The 18,190-nt window shown below is 45.9% G+C and overlaps 2 protein-coding genes across 4 annotated transcripts; both read right to left on the bottom strand.

Moving 5' to 3' along the window:
* Positions 1 to 97: 97 nt before the first annotated feature.
* Positions 98 to 5,534, bottom strand: klhl30 (kelch-like family member 30). Its single transcript, XM_088314013.1, has 8 exons — positions 5,403 to 5,534; positions 3,930 to 4,753; positions 2,766 to 2,970; positions 2,421 to 2,507; positions 2,197 to 2,352; positions 1,832 to 2,020; positions 1,437 to 1,582; positions 98 to 1,313 (listed from the first exon to the last, which is right to left on the bottom strand). Exons 2-8 carry the CDS (start codon positions 4,701 to 4,703, stop codon positions 1,065 to 1,067), a joined length of 1,806 nt encoding a protein of 601 aa, XP_088170139.1. The 5' UTR covers positions 4,704 to 4,753; positions 5,403 to 5,534; the 3' UTR covers positions 98 to 1,064.
* A 669-nt stretch (positions 5,535 to 6,203) lies between these two features.
* Positions 6,204 to 17,816, bottom strand: espnla (espin like a). Of its 3 annotated transcripts, XM_088314012.1 has the most exons (11): positions 17,526 to 17,816; positions 17,066 to 17,262; positions 16,164 to 16,350; positions 15,775 to 15,957; positions 15,274 to 15,405; positions 9,165 to 9,230; positions 8,999 to 9,092; positions 8,784 to 8,923; positions 8,490 to 8,654; positions 6,920 to 7,761; positions 6,204 to 6,768 (listed from the first exon to the last, which is right to left on the bottom strand). In XM_088314012.1, exons 1-11 carry the CDS (start codon positions 17,814 to 17,816, stop codon positions 6,216 to 6,218), a joined length of 2,850 nt encoding a protein of 949 aa, XP_088170138.1. In that variant the 3' UTR covers positions 6,204 to 6,215. The 3 variants fall into 3 exon arrangements, with proteins under 3 accessions (XP_088170138.1, XP_088170137.1, XP_088170136.1); XM_088314011.1 differs by lacking the exons at positions 15,274 to 15,405; positions 15,775 to 15,957; positions 16,164 to 16,350; positions 17,066 to 17,262; positions 17,526 to 17,816 and adding an exon at positions 11,823 to 12,111; XM_088314010.1 differs by lacking the exons at positions 15,274 to 15,405; positions 15,775 to 15,957; positions 16,164 to 16,350; positions 17,066 to 17,262; positions 17,526 to 17,816 and adding an exon at positions 10,229 to 10,377.
* Between the last annotated feature and the right edge of the window lie 374 nt (positions 17,817 to 18,190).

The raw sequence follows: 18,190 nt of genomic DNA, 5'->3' as shown, positions 1-18,190 counted from the left end.
AATATACAATAATGACACAACCGAGATCTTATGACCATGCAGTTTATGATCAAGCTTATTTTCCGAGAATAAAGTTGTAATGAAAAAAAAAAATAGTCATATATATTTTTTCTTTTTTTAGAAAAAAAAACAGAAAACAACATATTTCTAAGTCCGATCGTTAGAGAAAACAGTGCAATCTTACAAGTACAAGTCATAATTGTAGAAGAATGAAGTTGTATTAAGAAAAAAATAATCCAGAAAAAAATGCCATAAAGCAAGTAATTTTGTAGAAATTAAATTGATGCAGGGCGAAAGAAATTAAGTTTATATCAGAAGAATTGGGGGTATTCTTGGCAAATGACTTATTTTTCTAGAAAAAATACTTCTCGAAAATATTAGATTGAGATCACGCAATTTCTTGTATTCTTGTAAAAGTGTGTCTTTTTCTTGAACAAAACAAGTGCTCTGAATTTTTTGGTAAATTTTCAGATGTTAGCTGGATGTTTTTTGTAAAACATTACAACCCCTCCACAACGTTATTCTTGTACGATTGCAATTTTATTCTCAAAGTATATGTGTGTGTAAGGTGCGTGTGTGCGTGTGTGTGCGCTAATGCGTGTCCATTTACAAAACAAGACCGAAGATTCAATTTTTTTTCATTTTTTGTAACATCATTAATAAAGAAAAATAGCAGCTCTGTATTGTATAAAAACATGAGGTGCAACGATTAATCGGTTCTCTTGTTCAATTAAAAATTGTTCAAATATTTGGAATTTCAGCCTTTCAACTGTAATTCCAAACATATTTCTGCAGTCTTCTGTGAAAGCAGTGCTGATCAAAATTTAACAATCGCAAAGATCTGCTTTTACTTTGGAAATCATTTTATGTATCCGGACACAACCAGTAACTGAATCTTAATTATTTTCAATTTGGAATATTTTCCTCTTTTTGAATAACGGAAAAATGGGCAAAGCAACTGCTGATCATTAAAAAACTTGTAAAGTCAGTGCATTCAACTCAAGGCGGCACTGCATATAAACAACCGCAAAGCTCTCGCTCCACCACCCATCACGCGACGTCACCTACGTGGCGTCGGCGGGGAAGACGCGAGGCCAGTTGGCGGGGTCCAGAAAGATGGTGGAGACGCCGCTGTAGAACCAGAGTCTGGGCAGGAAGCCCTCCACCTCCCAGGTGTCACAAGCCCGGTTGTACACCTCCATTTCCACGCCGTAGTCGCCCTCCATGCCCTTCCAGTGGCCGCCTGTCACGTAAAGTCTCCCGTCCAGCGACACCAGGCCGCCGTTCTCGTGCAGCATGTGCAGAAGTTGGATCTATGGGAAGAAAATTTGGAAATTATTTTAAATTACGAAGGTCATGTTATGGAAATAAATTGTGTTTGTTAGTTTCATTCATTTCTGGTAAGAGCTATCATGCGTCGGTTTATGAGCTGGCACCTTCTGCCACATGTTGGCATCGGGGTCGTAGGAGTAGACTTTCTTGGTGTTGTCGGCCAGCAGGTAGATGTTTCCCTCCATGCACACCGAACGGGGAGATGAAAGGTACTTGGGGATGAATGGTGAGCAGATACTCATCCAGCTGTCTGGGACAAAAAAAACCCTAACTACAAATGGACAAAAGTGTTGGGAAGTGTAGAAAATCCATATTCAGATTAAGACCCTTTTCACACTGCACTTGTGGGACATTACTCGCCTTACTTACCTCATCACATTATTTACCACATCCCTAGAAATTAGCCTCGGTAAATCCTGCATAGGCTCTTGGAATGATGGCAAGTCACAGTAAATGATGAGAAGTCATCTCAAATGACAAACGTCTTGCGTGTCCTCACCTATGACGGGATTGTAGCACTGCATGGTCAACGCGTTGTACTTGACGGCACAGGAGCCGATAACGTAGAGCTTTCCCTGGCACGCCGTGCACGTGAAGTTAGTCACATACTTGACGGCGGGACACGTAGAGGTCCAGGTGTTGTGGTACGGGTCGTAATGCTCCACCTCCACGCGGTCCAATGTTGTACCTGAACACACGCGAAAGGAAAAGCTCGTGATTGGACAAAATCAGGAAGTGAGCACGGGGTGTTTAAAGTGGTGGGTTGCCCGCAGGAAGTGGGAAAATAAGTTGGCAAAAATACCGGGAGACTTAAAAATAGCCGGTCAATCAGACGGGAAGTCGGTTGTCGATTTTCATGCTTACCTCCGATGACGTAAATCTCTCCATTGAGCGTGGCTGATGAGTGATTGGTTCGAGGTCTGAGCATGGGCTCCACCGTGATCCACCGCCCCTCCTTGGTGATGTATTTCCATGTCTCCGTGGTGGACCAGGTGTTGGTGTTGGAGCCTCGTGAGCCTCCTGAGGAGACGCGTTTGGGGTTTGAGCGGTTAAATGGCTGAAACACAGCCAGACGGACGCATGCTCACCTGTGACGTAGACGTCATTGTTCAGAGACACCATAGAGAAGCCCCATTTATTGGGGTTGGGGAAATTTGGGAGCTCATGCCACTGTTCTGGAAAGACAACAAAGATGATACAAATGTATTGGGAGACATACATGTAGTAAAAAAAAAAAAAAAAAAGTTGAGTTTGGGCAAAAGTTTTGGGACAGGTGCAGGAAGTTACAAGTGATAAAATCATGCAAAAATGTATACATACAGGAAATGAAATTTGAAAAAAAAAAAGTCGCACGTAATAATGGAAAAGTCATGGCACAGAATGGTAAACAGCCTCAAATTAAGACATTGGATTCATTTAATCAGCGTTTGTACTTGTCTTGGTGTTGTAGAAGGCACAGTTCTTGGGCTGAGCTCTGCGCTCTCTCGCCCTCGCTCGCTCGCCATCCTCGTCATCCGAATCGTCGTCAGAGTCGTCATCTAGGGAGCGCCCCCCCATGACGAAGAGGACCTCCTGCAGGTTGGGCTGGGCACTCTGCCCGTCCACTTGGCCCGTGCACTCCGGGTTCAAATGCATTTTCTAAGAAATTAAAAAATTAAATGAATACATTCAAAGCCATGTATGCAAGATAAATCGCTCAGGTGGAATTCACCTATAAGAATGGTGGGCTCGTATCGTGACCAGTATGACCAACTCCCCCCCCCGAAATATTGTCAATGCTAACAAGTAGCCACTGGGCACTGTGACAATAAAATGTGGGGAAAAATGTATTAAATGTTATCACTGTTAATTTGTAGACAGCTAAAATGTGTCACGAGAACAGTCAATATTTGGCTAGCTAGCAATGTTACAAAAAAATTGGGAAATTTCCTGTTTCAAAAAAAAAGTGCCGGCAAGCATTGTAGCTAAATATTTTTTTTCCTTGTAATGTTAGGCTTATTAATATAAAATCATAGAGAATTATGGATATTCTTTTCAAAAGAAATATTAAACTTTAAGAGTTTGACAATGCTAATATGTAGTCACTCAAAATTGTGACTAAAATGTGAAAAATGATTTGTTATTAATGCTAATATGTCGACACCTAGCACTGTGACAATAAACCTCAAAAAGGTTCGCCAGTAAGACATTAGTGTAGCCAGCTTGACTATATAATATGAATTTCTACTGTCAAAATATTGTGAAAATCGTCTTCGATTAGCAATGTCACTTTGTTGCTAGCTAGCATTGTGTGTCTAAAACCGGGAAAAAATTACGATGCTAGGTGGCTACATGTTACAAAAGCTTTTGCTAATTTTATTATTAGCTATTAAATGTATTTATTGATCCCTCCCCCTCCTTTTATCTGTTTTTTGATCAAATTATTTTTACTGTTGCCTCCATTGTGCACTTTGATTTTTGTCTCCAAATGTAAAGTGCTTTATAGCCATCCATCCATTATCCAAGCCGCTGATGTTTCTTGATTATGTTAGGCCAGCAGAGAAGGCATTGAAGGCCTGTCACTGATGCTAGCCACCTAGCATTGAATATGTCCGAACCTCCATGTGGACCTTCTCCACGGCCTCCCTGCACCCGTCCGAGGCCTGCACTAGAGGGTCCTGCATCAGCGTCCCCCTAAGGTAGTCCAGGTCGAGCAGCGGAAGTCTGCACAGGCCCAGCAAATCCGGCATGTGGTCCAACCGAGCCTCCTGTAGGTGCCCGACCCACTTGAGCACGGCCTCCACGCGTGCACGCTCGCATCGGATCTGAAGGCCCTCATGGCTCAGGCAGGAAACCAGGCGGTCCTTCTCCTGGAGTAAGAACTCCTCGCTCATCTGGACGGCCTCAAAGTTCTCTAAGAGGAAAGCCCGGGCCTTGGCCACCACCTCGGGGCAACCGTGGATCTCGCCAAATTCCAGGATGCCCAGGCAATTGGTGGCATCGATCTGGTGCTGGAGGTAGCGCGTGCACACGGCGCGGACCGTCTGGAACTGCAGCTGGCTAGAGGTACGGATCAGACCCTCCACGTTGCTCTGGTTGATGGTTAACTTTCCCGTGTAGGCAAAGTCCAGCAGACAGCCCAGTATATCCGGGTCCACGTCTTGGAGCTCCACGCGGGCCGCGATGCTCTCGGCGAAGTCGCCCGAGAACATGCAGCCGAAGTAGGCACTGCAAAGGGCCAGGACCCCGCGGTGGCACGGGAAGTCGCGGCCCCCGGCGCTCAGCGTCACGTCCACCATCTTGGGCTGAGAGCACAGAGAGCGGAGGCCCTCCAGGATGGCCTGCGGGTGCGACGGCAGGCAGAAGTCGAGGTCGTCCACGTTGCGCACCATTCTCAAATAATAAATGAAGACGGAACTAACAGCTGCACCAAGTCATTCACCTTAAAGTCGAGACAAAAATGGAGAAAAAAAAATGTAGGCCACTTGAACGCCAAATAAGAAAAAACTCAGCGGCAACAAGACATTCACTTGAAAAAATTCAATGAAAACAATTCATATTTGAAGGTTGATAATGACCTTAACATTTATGCTAATTTGCATTAGCCCTCTACGGCATTTCGCGTGACACACTGTTAGCATTAAGCTAGCAGACTTTTGTTCTTAAATCACATGATTTAGTTGAACATTTTGGTGTCTAAATACACCAAGTTTGAATCAGTTTTTTTTTTTTTTTTTGCAAAACTTCAACTGGGAATAACAAACAGCTAATTTCTAGAATTGTACGAGTTAGTTTCCCGTTTCCTCAAAGTAACGTTATTTTTTTAACAACGCAAGAATGAGAACATACAAATACTCTAAAAATTGTATTTATGGATCTCAAATGTATCCCCTTGATATGTTTTTACAATAAATGATTCAAATGAACCCATTTGAGGAAGTATCGCAAACTTGTATCCACTCGACGTGTCTCGGCATGGTTACACCAACACACACACACACACACACAAAAAAAAACCCTCCACTAAAACTGAGGCCTCAGTGTGCATTAAAAAGCAAGTTTCCTCATCACAAAATGGTTAACAGACTCACCGGGGCGACTCATCCTGCGACAGCACCGGACTTTTACTTTGGGAACATGAAAGAGAGAAGGGGAACGTTGAGCCCAGTCACCGGGACGCTGGCAGCCTCGCGTAGTGCTTGCTGCCTTTGGGTTATTTTGGGATGCAACTGACAAGTGACGTTAAGGACTGAAGTTAGATTCCAAACAACGTGCAGCTGCTGTCAAACACACACACACACACACACACGCATTGCAGGGCAAGCTCATGTGACCAAAATGACGAGTGATGGTCCGACTTGCTCATGTGCACGTTTGCTCATTTATTGCCTCTCACCATGAAAAACAAACTGCTAAATTCAATGTAAGCGCACTAGCGTCTAGGTCAGGCTCAATAGCAAAACAGTTTACATTGCAATCGGGAAATATAAAACCTTTTAAAAGCTATTACAATAAACCCCTTGCATATTCGTGCAAGCAGCGTTTGCAAGTTCACCAACTCACGGATTTGTCAGGCCAAAGCCACGTTTAATTTTAAAAAACGGATTTGGCGCCATCTGGTGGCATTTGTAGGCAATTACAAATCTTTTTGGATCGAAGAATTACTCGCGGTAGGGTTCAATCTGCTTCGAATCGTCAGGGTTCATTGTGATCGGTCATTTTGGTTCAAACTTGTTAATTTTAGATGACTGCTAGTTTTTTTTTTTTTTTAGCATTTGCCACGATTGCCGTAAATATTGCATGCTTAGTTTATGCATTTTAATTATGATTATTTTTTTTTTATTCTTTTTTAAGGCGTCCCCATCATTTGAGATGAAATGTATCATTTATGAAAACCAGAGCAACTACTCAAAATCAAAAATTTCCGCCTCTTTCTCCTTCCAAAAGGCAAAGCTGCGGTCGATGTATTGGCATATCTCCTCGTTGCTGAAACTGGAGATGTCGGTCCCGGCGTAGAGCGAGCCCTCATCCGGCGTGGGTGTCTGCACGATAACTTTGGGGAGCGGTCGAATCTCTGGAAGCTGGCGTATCTCCGTTTCTGTCTTCACCTCTGCCTCGGGATTGCCCGCCGCAGACCCGGCTGCCGCCCCGCCGAAAAACTTGAGCTTCAGGTCCTCGAATCCGTCCTTCCACTCTCGGTCGCCGGCCTCGATGTCCTGGATGACAGCTTTGTGGAAGTCGCGCACCAGCTCCCAGGGGAAGCTGCCGACGTGGTCGAAGACCTCAAAGCACAGCAGGTGCCTCATCTTGCGCTCGTCCACCGGTAGATCCAGCTCCAGAATGTGGAAGTAGCCCAGCATGAAAAGGTCCAACGTCAACTTGTCGTACTCCAGAGGCACGCCGTCCACGCGTGGGAGGAACTGCTCCGGGGAATAGAGGGCTGGCTGCCTGTGGAGCCTAAAAAGAGTAATAGTTTAAAAAAAAAAAACACTCTGGGCTGAGTCTTTGGACTGGGCCGCACAGATGAAAGAAAAAAAATAAAACTATCGAAACACTAGCTCTGAGGATGGAACTGATCTGGTTAGTGAAAAAAGACTTCCGAGCCTACCTTCGTATCTGTCGTGAAGGCACACTGGAGATCATCCTCCTCCAGTTGCCCAGCATCTTGTTGACAGCGCTCCTCTGCTTGAAGAAGTGGCCCAAAGAGCTGTTCATCATCTTGTCCCGGCCACTCTCCTCGCCACCTCCATCATCACCGTCGCCACTCTTCTTCCTCTCGGCGCCGTCTTTGCTCTTTAGTGTCACCGCGTAGGCCGACTTCTTCCAGTGACCCAGGAAGAGCACGACAATGCGCTCCTTCCTGAGGCTGGTGCTCTCCACCACTCCCGGGGCTTTCTCCTCAGGATCCGGAGTTGGAGTCGAGGTTTCTTCCTCACCCTCGGGTTGGTTCTGCGTCTCGAAATTGGACTTGAGCGTCCTCACCGACACGCCGAAGCGCTGGATCTCGTCCTCGATCCTCTGGCGTCGCCCCCTGGTGGAGGCCTGGCGGTCGGGCGCCTGCGAGAAGACGCTGGCCAGCTGACTGTCGGGCATCTTGCAGTGCGGCTGCTCGGCAAGGTCGCTCATGAGCAGAGACATGCTCATGACGATGCCCGAGATGCGGCCGCACCAGCCGGGCAGCAGCGGCGGGCGTCCGGCCGGGTCGGCGAATCGGGCTTGGGCGCTGATGTTGACGATGGGCGCCGGCAGGATGTGGCGCAGCTCATCGGCAAGCCGCGCCAGCTCCAGCTCGTAGCCCTCGCCGGCATGGCGGCGGAGAGTTACGCTGGCGATCTGCTGCTCCAAGTAGACCAGGTCGTGCTCGGTCAGGAGTTCGCCCGACGGACCCAGGATAGCGTTGTGGGCTTGCGAGTAGCGCCAGTTGACTTTGGACAAGATCCGGCCGTTCTCCTTGAACAGATATCCGAAAGAGTCCGTTAAATACTGAAGCCTTCTCCCAAAATGTTGGTCAATCTGAGAGACCTGAGCATGGTTTGCCACAACGGGTTCAGGGTGCAACTATTTTTATGAATAAGGCCGGAGGGTCGAGGCCGTAACAGTACAAAGATCGCAGCCGGAAGGTGGGGGACTGACCGACAATAAAAGGTCAAGTGCCCAGCTCCGCTTTTTATATAATCAGGAGTTTTCAATTGTTAAATTCACATTGTTTATCAGAATCATAATGTGCTTTATTGTCATTGTACTCAGTGGACAACGAGGTTGTCGAGCTCCCCTCTTCAGTAGAATATAACAAATAATTTAATTAAATATATAAATTAAATAAATTAAATATTGAATAATTAAATAAATATAAATATGAAATTAAATAAACAAAACACATTATGTTGCAGTTCTAAATGGCAAATGTAACAGCAAATTGAATATTCTTGCATAGAAATAAGCTAAATTTATTAAAAAAATTGTAATGTAATGTCAATTGAGAACATTTATTGCGCAGACCTCGAAAGTAAAAATGAAAACTCTGGAATCTATGATGATATCGGACAGTAAATATTTTATACTATGTGAATATATTTTCAACCGTACAGGCCACATCTGAAACAAGACAATTTTCTAATGCACTCTGATATCTTGTCAGGTAGGCAAAAACTGTGAACAGGTCAACTTGTCTCTGATACCTTCCACCTCTGGTCCTCCTCGTCCAGCAGTCGGGCCTGCAGCTGCCTCACCATCACCTGCCGCTTCCACTCGGCGATGGGCCGGCCCTTCTCGTCGTGGCTGGGCACCAAATAGTCCATGTCCGCCAGGTTGGCTTCCTCAGACGGCAAGACCACCATTTTACTCTGCAACGGGCAGCGGTGGAAAGTAACCAAGCACAGATACTTCGTAGCTGTATCTAAGTAGGAAATCTACAATCCACCACAAACTTGAATACGAAATGACAAATCTAAGATGGAGATGGCTGCGCATACGGCCTGTCCGGTGAAGACACCCGAAAGGGAGGACTGCTTGAGTGACACGATGGGCTTCATGTCGCCAAGGAGCTTTCGGTCGGCGAGGAGGTTGTTGGCGTCGGGCGGCGCCTTCTTCGGCGGATGCAGACTTTTAATGACTGAACACACAAACCGTCCATCCGTGCCATCTCATCACCTCCACCTCTGCTTCACCAAACATTTTGTAAACTTACCAGAAGCGGCCGTTTGGACCTTCTCAATGCGCGGGATGATGCTCTTGGAAGGAAGAGGGTACCTGGCCGCCACCGTCTCCTCGCTCTCGGGTTGCTGATTTGGAAAGACGAGGAGGTGGTGATGTTTTTGGTTGTGTTGAAGGTTTCTTTGCTGATGATAAATCACCTTCAAGGTGTCCATGGTCGTCACAGCTGTCTTTGTGTCGTCTACGTGAGATGATGGGACGGCGGCCTGGTCAGAAAAATAACATTCATCCATCCATTTTCTGGACGGCTTATGCTCAAGAGGGTTGTGGGGGAGCCGGAGCCCAACCCAGCTGATTCTGGGCAATCATACGACATACATGCATGAGTAATTTAAGCCCTGCGCCAAAAGGTTCATAATTGTGGATGTCTATGGATGGAACAAGATGGCAGCAAAGCACTACTTTGGTCCAAATGAAATTCCCAGATTCACGTCACCAGAGTTCCTTAGACTCAAGATGATACAAGATAGTGGCAAAGCACTACTTTTGTCCGAAGAGCATCAACTCAGTTTGTCATAGATCCTTAGCATGAAGGTGTTGCAAGATGGTAGTAAAGCACTACTTTTTTTCCCCTTGAAGCTTCTTTGACATTAGTTCCTTGGCATCAAAATGCCACAAGATGGTATCAACGCAATAAAAGAATCGCTTTGCGCGTTGACTTGAGCACAAAAACTGAATGACACTTTTTTTTTGTGTGATCAATCTTCTGACTGCTCTTCCCAGCCACCTTCCTGCAAGCCAGGACACGCAACACACGGAACACGCGACGCGTGACGAGTATCCGTATCGCTCTCAAGTTGCTTTCAGGCTTAACATGGCGTATATAAACAAACGCAAACCGACACTTCAGGGCGCCAAGCAAACAATTGTGGACCCAAAGATCCTGCAAAAAATAATTACGAGCTGCAGACCCCACTTCAAAAAAATTCCTGGACCTCTTGAAAGTCTTTTTTATTTTCCTTCCATAACTACATTTGGATTAATTATTTTTTTTCCGCAATTTTAAAGCTTGTCAACACTCTTTTCTGTGGACTTTTAAAATCTGCCTTATTTGTCCCCACAAAGAGGAAATTCCAGAACAAAATGCTTTTCTTGACACATCGACTACAAACAAAACAATTTATATGACGAATGAACAAAAAACACAATCAAATAACAGGCCTAAAAAGGAAACCATGCATGGCAGTTGTGCTGAAAAATTTACACTGTCCTCATGTGCTCCGCGGACAACGCGCCGTATCGCATTGCGCCCTCCGAGCGCATCGCGAGTCCACATCAAAGTCAAAAATCGAGGGGCTGGTCCTTGACGCTTCCTCTCACACGGCGCTACAGCTTCCCCGAAGTTGTGCAATCCACAAGAGATAAACAAGGAGAAGAAGGAAGGAAGAACAAGACGAAGAGGAGGAGGTGGTGCTTCCTGGGTGACCCTTCTCGTAACAGTTCAACGTCCCTTTGCGTGCCTTTAATTGGACCCAGTGGCAGGCAGCATTTGGTTTTCATCAACGCCACCTCTCAGCAGCTACACACACACACACACACACTATCAAAGACCCCGATCACAACACATCAAGAGTTCACAACCCTGCACTGTGCTCCAGTTCGCTCCTGCCAGTATTTGCAACAAACTTGGAGCATTTTCCCCATCTTTCCCCCCCCCCCCCCCTTTCTACATTAGAGACGTGGGGGATATATACACACACGCACACATTATACTACACACACACACACACACAAGGCTGCGGGTGTAAGTACACATCCTCTCACGAGTTCACACTCTCGGGTTTCCGGGTAGTCCATTTCCCTGGACAGATCGGCAATCAATCAAAGGGGCATTGAGTGCAAACACCAGCTATGTGAACCACTATAGTGATCCCCCATGTTTTCTCAAAGTTCATTTTGAGTGCATCCACTGTATGGATTTTTACAGTCTGAATTTAGTGTGACACGCCTTCAGTATAGTACCACGTTGAGCCGGTCAAGATTCTTCAGTAAGCCGCATTGATAATAGTTGGTCTTCGTAGAGGATAAGTAATATATATGACTATTATATTATTCGTCTACATGGGTTGGTCCACGGGCTATTTCAATATACATTGCTTAATTTATTGAATGCCATTTCTTTGCACTGCCTTATGACAGTTTTTTTTCCCCCCAAGACCCATAGAATATTGTGTTCTATCGTTATTTTTTACATCATGTAACAAATGCAAGAATGACTTATTTTTCAACAGAAAAAAAAATATTCTACCGTTTTCCTTACTCTAGTAATCAGCAGTAGGTAAGTTTCCAAAATTTATAATCTATAATGTGAATCAGTTAATTCAACATTTAGGAATGGCTTTTGATTGCAAAATAACGACATAACTCGACCTGGGCACTGTTTGCTTTCATTTTAATAGGCTTCTTAATTTGTGGCATTTAATGAGTTATAGCGCTATTACACCGCGACTCAGATGCTGTTCGTTAGCTCGTCCATGGCTTTCTGCGTCGTTTGCTAGCATTAAGCCAGCAGGGGCAAAGTTGTTCGGTTGTAGATAATTGTGAACTATCTGCCAACCTGAAAAGTGTTTCTTTTTTAATATTGGTCTCTAACTGATAAACTGCTACTTTTTGTGAAGTGAATTCAGTCGACTCCACTGCATTTCAAAGCACCATTGTATATGGACTATATCGCCAATAGTGCAATAATATTGATACGATGTAGTTCCTGTTCTGGAAGTTCATGGCAGTTAGATAAAAAGGTCGGCTACACGTTTGACGATTTATTCAAAGTTTCAACAAGGTAAAAATGGACCGACCTTGTCGTCAGCGGTTCAGCATGGCTGCGCGTTGAGGATGTGGCGGCAGGACTGCAGGTTCAACACCGTCGGCGTCTGCGCTGTGGCCGAGGGCCCGTAAACAATAAAGCCGGTGGAGGACGGCGTGAATAATTGAAGTGGGGGGAGGATTGGGTGGCCGCTCATGTCGCTAATGTGAACAGCGCAGTGGCACGGAGCGGGTATCAGCGGAAGCCTTCGAAAAGAGACATTTTATCCCGTCGCATCCTGATGATTTTTTTTTCCATTGAATTGAGCGGACGCTCAGCTGGAGAGGACTCGTGAAAGGCGGGAGTGGAAAGACAATGTGACACCGTCACGCCTGATGGACGTTTCAACAACAACAGCAAGCCACCCGCGGATGACGTTGTCAACTAGTTGGATCTGTAACGTGCGTCCTGTCTTCTGACTTTAACTTGTTTCCCCAGATACTAACTATTTGAGCCTGAAACCTATTTTGTCTCCATCGCATTACATTATATTCGTTTCAACAGCTACCCATTTAGGCAACAAACCCATTGGGCTTGAAAGAATTGTGCCTTCAACTAAGTGCAGCTCGTCCATGCCTGCTTCGAGTTACTTAAACTTCTTGCTTCAACCCGTTTCTGTGACCAGATTGTTGGGCGTGAATCAAATGTGCCACTTATTATCTGTTTTGTGCGTTATTGTCACTTTAACTTCCGGCTTCTTCGCTCGTCGGGCCTGAAACAATTGTGCCCTACTCGTTGTTCCCAATTTGTTTATTCTCCATTGTTTAACTCATTGCGTCAACTGCTAACAAACTTCAACAACGGGGCCTGAAAGAACAGGGCTTTCTTTTTGTCACTCTCACTGGACAATGCTTCCTTCGACTTACTGTTAGGTCCTGGTTTCACAGCTACCCGTAGGCGACAAACTGGCTGGGCTTGAAGCAATTTTGCCCTCTGCTAGTTGACGTCATTCCATTACGCCGCAACTGGTTCACGGTATGAACTTCCTGCCTCAATGGCTACCCATTTAGGCAGGCGACTAGTTGGGATCGGAAATAATTGTGCATTCTGCTGGTTGCTGTCTACACATTCTACAGCCTTTTAATTTACTTCATAAACATCTTAATTCTCCAACTGCCCACAGGAAACTAGTTGGGACTGAAAAAAATTGCTTTCGCCAGACGTTTCTGCCAAACCATTTACATTCGTTCAATTTGTTAACTTCCTGCCTCTTATTTTAGTCGACAAACTTTTTGGGCTTGTTGCTGCCAATCCTTCATGCCTCCTTTGATTCAGTCTGTTGCCTAATCGGGCAGCTGTAGCGGCACTAAGATGGCGAACCTCATTTGGGTGATACAATTTTGTCCTCTACTTGTTCCTACCAACCCATTATGCCTCCATTTTGCTTCCCTCTTCCACAGCAGCCCGTCGAGGCGACAAACCGAACTTCCATCCGCAGCTGCTTCTGTATTGCCAAATGAGGAGCTTCCGGTTGAACTTTCAAGTCGAAGTAAGCCATCCAAACAAGTAGCGTACGCGCTCTGGCGCCGCTTTTCACGCAAGGAATTGAGCTGAATTGAATCTCCGCTTTGAAGACACCCCTCGAGATGTAATTAAAGCTCAGCTGATCTCCAGTAGTAGGAGGATCCAGCTCAAGAGTCCTCCTTGAATCTTGCTCCTTAGTGGGATTAGGTTGCCAGATGCAGGCAGAGATGGTGAAAAGTGTGAAACCAGAGCCCATGGATCTCATGACCAACCTCAGGGCCTTTCACCTGAGAGGAGTGGGGGAAGTGGATAGGACCCCTCGGCCGGCGGCGGCTGGCGGATTCTGGGCTAATTACACCGCCATTGTTCTGAAGGCGGCGAGGCGTGGATCCCGAAGAACAAGTGCAGCTGCGCCGCTTCTTCTTGACTTACTGCTGGCTCCCGTTGGCCCGGCCGCTGATGCGGGTGGTCCGCAGACACCTGGGAGGCTTTAAGGCATTCCCTGATTACTACGCCGCGCTTTGATCGCACGTCAGGGGGGGCCGTAAATCAAGAAGACATGGCGCAAGCCGACTGAGCTCTTGCTTTTAAGCTTTTTTTTTTTTTTTTTATGAACTTTTCTTTGTTTATCATTCAAGACCATTGTAAAAAGTACATTGCAACCTCAGTACACAGTTCAAATGAAACCCAGTGATCTCTGATCCCTTGATCTTGATTCTTTTTTCCCTGACTTTGTTTCTAATACCTTATTTATTTTTACCCCATAAATTTGTTCTTTCAAAGAAGAGTTCACAAAAAGGGATATTGGGCTTTCGGATAAAATTTCTGGATCAACCCAAAATGCGCTATGACCTTTACAGTAAAGGGGAACTTAATTTGATCCCTAAACTTTCGTTTTACATGTCCGACTGCTTAACTTTTTGCTTAACAAGGACAGATGTTTGTTCGGGGAAAGTGACCAAGCTAATGTCCAAAGGTCCTCTTTCACATCTTTCTATGACTCTTCCAGTCTCTCTCTTTCAACCAGCTGATGACACTCAGCTTAGCGGCTACTTAGGAAGGCTAGCAGACATCCCTTGTGCAAACTCAAGATGGATTGCTAGCATTAGAGCAAGCAGGTTGTAGACATCGCACCCTACAAATTGCATTGCCCAAATTGCACAATAAAATTCCCAAATTCAGAGAAACACTAGTGTCATCAGGATTTGAAAAATGTATCACGTTTTTGCTACGTTTTGCTTCATTGCAATGGACATCGTGCTGCTCCTTCTAGTGTGCACACCTTGGCCACCAGGGGGCGATATAATACAGACAGACAGAATCACAAACGCTCTGTAACCCTGCATTAAGGTGCGTTTGTAAGTGCGGAAGGCTGTTTGTCTTTGTGTGCTCTGCGACTGACTGGCAACCGGTCTGGGGTGTCCCCCGCCTACTGCCCGAAATTAATAGCAAACTTCAACTGGCAGTGGCATTAAACAGCTTGAATCCTCTTTTGTGAAGAATTACAGTATTCACTATGTGCCAAATTTCCGCTTGTTGTCAAGTGAGTTGAGTCCACTGCCACCAAACAATGCTTATGACTCAAATTTATGGTTGCAAAGCAAAAAAAAAAAAAAAAAAATACAAAGTTTGGTCACTCCCAAGTCAAGATACCACTGACTTGTATCATTTCATAAAACAAAACTGGAAATGTTGGCACACAAAAGAAGCCCTGAGATGTTTTTGCCTAAAACAAAAGTCCCCACGGTCCAAGTTCTAGGCACACCAGCGCTTTCATTTCCCAGCCAACAAAGTCGAGTGACCTCAGTGTCACAAATGGAGAAAATGATTGTGCGAGATGCTTCCAGATGTTTCGCTTTTACCCCGTACCACCCCCGCAAGCCCCCCCCCACCCCACCCCACCCAGTGCCGAGCACGCCAAGAAGCAGATGGTTAGCGCCGAACCCGAGGCACACGCACACTAGAGGAGGACATCTTACGTGGTTCTCGTAGGCTCGCAGGTATCTGGCGCACTGGTGGTGTCCGTTGTAATGAGCCAGGTGGGCAGGGGTGAACCCGTCCATATCGCTGTCAGAGGGGTCGGCCTGGCTGGCCAGCAGTCGTTCGCAGCACTGAAATATGCGCAGATGATTTACAGCAGCATTTACTGACTATTTCTTAGTATTTTTTTTCATCATCAATTGTGCCCTCCTCAAGCATTTTTGAAAAAAATAATTCTCATTTTTGGGACCATTTTGGTTGTGTTACAGTTATTGTGGTGGGAAATTGCGCAGATTTATTTTATTTATTTATTTTAAACCCAGTGCCTTTTCCACCTACATGTGTTTTGTTAAGTGTTGACACATTTTCAACCCTCTGGAAGTGATTTAAAGGAGAAAAAAAAAGGAAAATAATGATTGATGTACAATGATTTTTAGAGTCGTTTGCTTGTTTGGGTAATAAATTTGAAGAGGGCACAAGGGTTAAGATTAAAAGCCAACCTCCATCTCTCCGTTCTCAGCGGCGTCGTGCAGTGGCGTCCCGCCCCACAAATCCGTCAGGATCTCCGCCCCAGCACAAAGCAGCCGCTCCAAGACACAAGAGTGCCCCCTGCTGGCGGCAAAGTGCAATGCGGTGGCACCATCGCGGTCCTGGCAGGATGGGTTCACGTCAGTGTGGGTCAACTGGGATGTTTTGGGGGGGATAAAAGAGTCACAAAAGCAATTGCGTGAGAATGATGAAGATTAAATGAAATATTGGAGAATTCATGTTATTACTGTAGAATGTGTGTCCAGAAATATGGAAGATCATTTATGTCAATCGTCCGCATTAATTTGTGACTACTGTCAGGAATGGGTAAAATAATGAGGAATTTGGGAAGTCTACCCACCAGCCAGGCCACCACATGGACGTGACCCATGTGAGCAGCGGCGTGCAGACAGCTCATGCCATCGTGCGCTCTCACGTGCACGTCTGCGCCGCAGCGCTCTACCAGGTACTCGGCCACATTCACGTGTCCCTCCTGGCACGCCAAGTAGAGCGGTGTGGCGCCCGTGGACATCTGCCGGTTCACACACCTGAAAGGAATGTCACAGACATTTATTTGTCATTTTGCCATGTGGTGGTCGTATTCAAAAATTTAATGTAATCATTTTTGCAAGATTCTTCACATAATGACAATGTGAAATCAACATTTAGGACATTAATTAAAAAGAGAATAAATAAGGTTCCAAAATTGATTGACTGTTAAAATTGACAGCAAAAATTTCAAATACATTTTTTCTTTTTGTTGTTATAGGGTTATGTGTCAAGATTTTGGAGGGGGGGGGGGAAAGGAATGTATTTCAACGTGGAATAAGTTGCATCATAACATGGAAAAAGTGAAGCACTGTGAATACTTTCTGGATACACTATATGGACATTTTTCTGTTTTCAAAATAAATTTGCAAAAAAATTCTGATGCACTTTTCCAGTTTTTTTTTTTTAATAATGGCATGTTTCATGTAGAATTTTGAGGGGGAGAAAACTTTATTCCATTTTGGAATAAGGCTCCAATATGGAATAAGTGATGCCCTGTGAATACTTTCTGCATGCACCAAATGACCAATTTATTACACTTTTTTTTTTTTAAGAAACTGTAAACATTTCAGATGAAGTTTTTTCTTTTTTTCTTCTATTATGAGGTGTTGTGTGTCGAACTTTGAGGTAAAAAAAAACACAAAATGATGAAAAAGTGAAGCAGTAAGAACAGTTTGCGGCAGCACCATACACGTGACCCCTGCGTGAACTGACCGTGGCGCTTGGCCAATAAGCAGCTCCACGCAGCCGAGGTTCCCGTTGAAGGCGGCGTAGTGAGCCGCCACAGCGCCGCATTCGGTCTCCGCTTCCTCCACCGCCGAGCCTCCAACGGACAGCAGCCAGCGGACCACCTCCACGCAGCCGAAGCGGGCGGCCAGGTGCAGTGCCGTCGCACCTGCGGCATCTCGGTCCTACACGCAAACGAAACATGTATTGAACGTACTGTTTGTGTTTTCATGAACAAAGACAATTCTTATGTTTCCTTGAACCTAAAAGGTACATTTATGTGTTGATGTCAGACAGTTGAGGCCTCCTTTTCAGTCGCTTTGAACCTAAAAAAATGAAACTATTTGAAAGCACGAAGCAAATGGTTTTGTCTTCAGAAACAGACAACTCAAGTCTCATTGAACCCTACACTTCAATGTATCGTAGAGTACGGTCATCCAGGACTCACCTCCACGCTGCATCCCGCCTCATCCAGCAGCCACCTCAGCTCCCTCACGTGTCCCGTGGCCGCCGCATCGTGGGCCGGCGTGGCCCCATTGGCTGCTCGGCCGTCGGGCGGAAGGCCGAGCTCGCTCACCAGGAAGCGGAGGCACTCCAGGCGGCCGCAGCGGGCGGCGTGGTGCGCAGGGCCGGCGCCTTGAGCGTCTACGGCATGCGAGAGGAGGCCGCCGCACGCCATTTCCCGCAGGGCGTGCAGGTCGCCCGCTCGGGCTGCTCGGATGGCCTGGTGGAGGACCATGGTTAGTTTGGGGAGTCGTACAGGTCTCCAGAGGGTAAACGTGTCTTTGTCTCCTCCTACCGTGGTGGAAAAGTGACACCTGAGAGGCCGCCAGCTGGCCGGTGTGGCTGCAAAGGGGCAGCCGAGCCAGCCGCTCGGAAAGGTAACGAAAGACTGCTGAGCTGCTTTTGTGTGCCGCTGACCACATGCTGACCCGTGACTCAAGCCGAGGGGATAGCATGGTACCACTCAATGCAAATATTAGGACGATATTTTTTTTACCCTGTAGTCATTCATTTCCAGCAATTTTAAAGAGTAGACACAATAAGTGCAGTGAAACATGGGTTGTTTTTAGCAAAAACATCCGTTTTTGACCAAAAAGCAGAGAAAACAAG

Source organism: Idiotropiscis lumnitzeri, chromosome 13, assembly GCF_059441095.1.
Source record: "Idiotropiscis lumnitzeri isolate Australia: NSW breed Sydney's pygmy pipehorse chromosome 13, RoL_Ilum_1.0, whole genome shotgun sequence".
In the NCBI taxonomy this organism is placed as follows: Eukaryota; Metazoa; Chordata; class Actinopteri; order Syngnathiformes; family Syngnathidae; genus Idiotropiscis; species Idiotropiscis lumnitzeri.
The sequence above is the reverse complement of the archived record's forward strand: the minus strand, read 5'-3'. Positions and strand labels throughout refer to the sequence as shown.

Excerpts from the sequence above, each read along its gene's own strand:
- klhl30 (XM_088314013.1), bottom strand. The coding sequence starts at position 4,703 with ATGGTGCGCAACGTGGACGACCTCGACTTCTGCCTGCCGTCGCACCCG. Across the intron at positions 2,971-3,929 it reads TGGAGAAGGTCCACATGGAG|AAAATGCATTTGAACCCGGA; the intron begins GTTCGGACATAT and ends TTAATTTCTTAG. Across the intron at positions 2,353-2,420 it reads CAATGACGTCTACGTCACAG|GAGGCTCACGAGGCTCCAAC; the intron begins GTGAGCATGCGT and ends GCGTCTCCTCAG.
- espnla (XM_088314012.1), bottom strand. The coding sequence starts at position 17,816 with ATGGTCCTCCACCAGGCCATCCGAGCAGCCCGAGCGGGCGACCTGCAC. Across the intron at positions 8,924-8,998 it reads GGTCCAAACGGCCGCTTCTG|TCATTAAAAGTCTGCATCCG; the intron begins GTAAGTTTACAA and ends TTGTGTGTTCAG. Across the intron at positions 8,655-8,783 it reads GTGTCTTCACCGGACAGGCC|AGTAAAATGGTGGTCTTGCC; the intron begins GTATGCGCAGCC and ends TGCCCGTTGCAG.